This window comes from Rhinolophus hipposideros, assembly GCF_964194185.1.
Source record: "Rhinolophus hipposideros genome assembly, chromosome: 2".
NCBI lineage: Eukaryota > Metazoa > Chordata > Mammalia > Chiroptera > Rhinolophidae > Rhinolophus > Rhinolophus hipposideros.
Window position 1 is genome coordinate 71,600,929 of NC_138048.1, and position 4,882 is coordinate 71,605,810.

At 45.7% G+C, this 4,882-nt stretch overlaps 1 protein-coding gene across 1 annotated transcript; it reads left to right on the forward strand.

Moving 5' to 3' along the window:
- Positions 1 to 225: 225 nt before the first annotated feature.
- Positions 226 to 4,454, forward strand: GHSR (growth hormone secretagogue receptor). The gene is made up of 2 exons (XM_081072589.1): positions 226 to 1,547; positions 4,043 to 4,454. The coding sequence occupies exons 1-2, from the start codon at positions 752 to 754 to the stop codon at positions 4,345 to 4,347; spliced, it is 1,101 nt and encodes a 366-aa protein (XP_080928715.1). The 5' UTR covers positions 226 to 751; the 3' UTR covers positions 4,348 to 4,454.
- The last annotated feature ends 428 nt before the right edge of the window (positions 4,455 to 4,882 follow it).

Consider the following 4,882-nt stretch of genomic DNA (forward strand, 5'->3'; position numbering starts at 1 on the left):
CAGGCGCACCATTCTCCTCTCCTGTCAAAACACAAACACTAAGTCTCTCTTTTTTCCACTTCGTACCCCCATTCCCAAACCCGGTTGGGCACGCTCGCTTCTTCTCCCCACCAGGGCCATAGCCAACTCTACCCCTTGTTGAGAAGAAACTCGGGTCCCATCAACTGAAGGCGTTCTCCGCGCCTCCCCCACCGTCCCCGCCCCCACCCGGGAGTGACCTGCGCTTCTGGGCCACACAAGCCAGTCAGCGTCCAACGCTGGGGAGAGAGAGCTCCTCGCGCTCCCGCTTCTCAGTGCCCGGTGTCCTGGTCCCCATGAGTCGGGACGCTTTGGGAAGCGCAAGATGCAGCTGGAGTGAGATCGCGAAGGTGAGGCACGGCGGCTTCGGCGGCAGGTACGTGTGTAGAGGCTGCCTAGAGGCTGGGTTGGGAAGGAGACTGTGGGGGAGCGGAGGAGGGGAAGGGGGGATTCCAGAAAAAGCGGTGGATCACTCTGTTGTTCTCACCGTGTGTGTGTGTGTGTGTCGCTGCCTGCCTCTCTCCACTCCTCCCCGCGCCAGTCTCTCAATGTCACCTTCTACCTCGGCTTCTGCTTCTCACTTCCCTCTTTCCTCTCCAAGCATCTTCCCTACGCACCCGCGCCCGCTCCTCCCTCGCACTCTCTCGGCGCCTCAGGAGACCATCTCGGGGACCAGCCCTGTCCGTCTCTCAGCGCGGTCGCATCGCAGAGCTAGTTAAGTTGACCCCGCAGCATGTGGAACGCGACGCCGAGTGACGAGCCAGGGCTCAACCTCACGCTGCCGGACCTGGCCTGGGACGCTCCCGCCGACAACGACTCTCTGGTGGACGAGCTGCTGCCTCTCTTCCCTGCGCCGCTGCTGGCGGGCGTCACCGCCACCTGCGTGGCGCTTTTCGTGGTGGGCATCGCGGGCAACCTGCTCACGATGCTCGTGGTGTCGCGTTTCCGCGAGCTGCGCACCACCACAAACCTCTATCTGTCCAGCATGGCCTTCTCCGACCTACTCATCTTCCTCTGCATGCCCCTGGACCTCGTCCGCCTCTGGCAGTACCGGCCCTGGAACTTCGGCGACCTGCTCTGCAAACTCTTCCAGTTCGTCAGCGAGAGTTGCACCTACGCCACGGTGCTCTCCATCACCGCGCTGAGCGTCGAGCGCTACTTCGCCATCTGCTTCCCGCTGCGGGCCAAGGTGGTGGTGACCAAAGGCCGGGTGAAGCTGGTTATCCTGGTCATCTGGGCGGTGGCCTTCTGCAGCGCCGGGCCCATCTTCGTGCTGGTCGGCGTGGAGCACGAGAACGGCACTGACCCTCGGGACACCAACGAGTGCCGCGCCACCGAGTTCGCCGTGCGCTCCGGACTGCTCACCGTCATGGTGTGGGTGTCCAGCGTCTTTTTCTTCCTGCCTGTCTTCTGCCTCACTGTGCTCTACAGCCTGATCGGCAGGAAGCTGTGGCGCAGGAAACGCGGCGAGGCGGCGGTGGGCGCCTCGCTCAGAGACCAGCACCACAAACAAACCGTCAAAATGCTGGGTGGGTCTCCGCGCGCCCTCGGGCTTTAGCTCCCCGGTGCCCTCCTCTCCCAGCCATTTCCACCTTCTCCCTGAGTCTCTACCTCTCTTTCCTGTTTCTCTCGGTCTCTGTCTCTCTGTGCATCTGTCTCAATCATTCTCTCCCGTTTCGGTCTTGAGGTCTCCCATTGGTCTCCAAGTTCTCTGTCCTGTGCACGTCCCTGTCCTCAAGGTTCTCTCTTTCTTTCTTTCTTTCTTTCTTTCTTTCTTTCTTTCTTTCTTTCTTTCTTTCTTTCTTTCTTTCTTTCTTTCTTTCTTTCTTTCTTTCTTTCTTTCTTTCTTTCTTTCTTTCTTTCTTTCTTTCTTTCTTTCTTTCTTTCTTTCTTTCTTTCTTTCTTTCTTTCTTTCTCTCTTTCTCTCTTTCTCTCTTTCTCTCTTTCTCTCTCTCTCTCTCTCTCTCTCTCTCTCTCTCTCTCACTCTCTCTCTCTTTCCTTTCTCTCTTTCTTTCTCTCTCTCTCTCTCCCTCCCTCCCTCCCTCCCTCCCTCCCTTCTTCTTTTTTTTTTTTTTTTACTTTTTTTGCTTTCTTGTTTATCTATCTGTTTCTCTCCCTCCTCCCTTCCTCCCCCCCATCTCTCACACCCCCAACTTAGTCACATTCTTGACTCCCTCTTTTGGTATCTGTCTCTTTGTGTCTCTTTCTTCCTATCTTGCCTTTCTCTCTTTCATGGAAAAAAGTCCTGCTTGCGTATTTCCCTAAAGTGAATTTTATATCAGCCCAGAAACTTTGCTTCAAAACTGGAATATTTCATAAATATGTATTGTCGTCTTTAAGTGTTAAAGGTGAGGTTAAGCTTCCTGCCTCAAGTAGAATTTGTGGATAGCTAAGTTACACTAAGAAAAGCAAGCATTAAATCTAGAAAGTATTCAGTGGTAAATTTTACCAAAAACATGATCAATTTGGATAATTCTGCCAGAAATGATTCATTTTTCTTTCACTGTTGTGATTTGCTTTATGCCCTGCATTTTTTCAAATAATTGAATCAATTCTGTTTACCCTGCTGCTGTTTGTACAGCTTTACAAGGAAGTCAGTGACAAATCAATGCTGGAGTCTCCATTTGTTTTCATGATTACGTATCTCTCCAGGTAGAAAAGACTAGCACAATCTAGGATAAGGTAGGATAGGCAGGCTTCCAGCATGAGAGAGGGAGACTTTGTGGAAGCTGACAGGACTTACCATCTCCCCCAATGGCCCTTCAGAGAACATTTGGATGCAGTGTCATGACTAGAGTGTGCTGACTATGTACTGCATGAATTCAACTTCTTTAAGTATTTGTACATGTTTGGTACAAGTGAAACAATACAAGCAAAATATTAACTCTACTTGCTTTTTCAATATGAAACTGTACTCTTTGTTATTTGGATATTACAGTCAACATTGTATGCTTATTTGCTTATTTAATGCTCTTAGAAACCATTCCAAGATGATTTTGTATTTGTAATTTTACAATTCCTAAAATTCTGTATATTAAAGTGATAGTTTATTCAAGGAGTGCCAAAATTTTTCAATTTTTAGACCAGTGATTCTCACAATATGACTCAGAGTGTAAACCTTCAGGGAACTCTAATAATCATGTGGCTACTGTGGCAGTCAGTTGCTACTATGCAACTTAGTTTTCAAAATAAGTTTAATAATTTCCTCTAACTTTATTTTTAAGCCATTAATTATCCTCATTAGTGTCTTAACATTACTATTAATTTTCTTTTGCCTTGACAGTTTGAAGGGCATCACTAAAGTAGTACAAGGACTAAAATATTTTCTGTTATTTTTCTTCTGATTTCTGAATTTTAAAAACTGAATCTAGAATTTCAGAAGTCTTGAAAAAATTACTTCACGTGCGTGCAATGAAGGCTTGGATGGATGATAATTAATTTTAGTTGTTTTTATACTTTACTGTGTCCATTGTAGGTGGCAAAGAATCCTCCTCCTCATTGTCTCAATCCTACTTGCAAATTCAATCCTCTGTGAAATTTTAAAAAGGAAAATAGAAAAGAGAAAAGCAGGGGTCCTGGTTTCCTTCCTAGAGATTTTAATTTAGTGAATTTATATCACACTCAAGAAATCTGTACCCCAGGAAATGCTGACACCTAGCTATGGATGAGTATAACCACTTTATCTCATATGTGTTTGGTTGTGTCTAACACATACTATAAAACAGTAGACAATTGTGAATAAACGGCCTAGTCACTTGAGTCAATATGTCAATCCAATCTCAAAATAAGTCAAATAGTTATTAAATAGAAATGACTGGAAGCTCAGTAACAATGGTTGAACTGTTGATCCAGACAGACTCAATCTTGGTGAAAATGGAGGAATGGAAAAGAGCAGAACATAATGTTTCACTGAAGTGACTGGTCACACCACACATAATCAAAACAAAACTGCATCTTCCAAATAGAATGTGATTTGCCTTGACATTCCTTGAACTGATGCTCTCTCTCCCCTTGTTCTTTCAGCTGTAGTGGTGTTTGCTTTCATCCTCTGCTGGCTGCCCTTCCATGTTGGGCGTTACTTATTTTCCAAGTCCTTCGAGCCTGGCTCCCTGGAGATTGCTCAGATCAGCCAATACTGCAACCTCGTGTCCTTCGTCCTCTTCTACCTCAGTGCTGCCATCAACCCTATTTTGTACAACATCATGTCCAAGAAGTACCGGGTGGCGGTGTTCAAACTTCTGGGATTTGAACCCTTTCCCCAGAGGAAGCTCTCCACTCTGAAAGATGAAAGTTCTCGGGCCTGGACAGAATCTAGCATTAATACATGACCAAGCACTTTGCTGAGCAAAGTCATCGCTTATTGTTCAAAAACGGAAGCCATAGCACAGCAGAACTTGGGAGGACATTGAAGATTAATTTTGGAATTGGGGACACATAGGTCTGGAAAGAGTTGGGGGGGAAGAAAAGAGAATTTGTAGTGTGTGAGAAGTTTAATTTGATTGAACACTCATGAGTGCTCTCATACACTAGTTCTGCATATTCATTGCCTGAATTTTGTATTCTGCTGTTGGTGCTAGCAAGAGCTTTGCAAATCAGAGAAAGGAGGAGATGCGGAGAGGGCAATTAGGGCACTTCTTACTGGATAAATACTTAATCTGACTTACTTTTTCATAATGATAAGAAACTTTGATTAAAAGAATGACATTAACATTAAAAATTTTAAACATGACTTTTAAAAACTAGAAGTTTTCATATAGCTCTAGATCAAGAGATCTCTCTGTCCAAGAGAAATATGATGCAATGTAAATGATCAAGAAAATTATTAATGAGAATTATTTTATATTCTTTTTTTCCTAAAAAGTC

Bases quoted from the DNA above. Each gene is read 5' to 3' on its own strand.
- GHSR (XM_081072589.1), top strand. From the start codon at position 752: ATGTGGAACGCGACGCCGAGTGACGAGCCAGGGCTCAACCTCACGCTG. The intron at 1,548-4,042 runs GTGGGTCTCCGC...TTGTTCTTTCAG, and splicing joins ACAAACCGTCAAAATGCTGG to CTGTAGTGGTGTTTGCTTTC.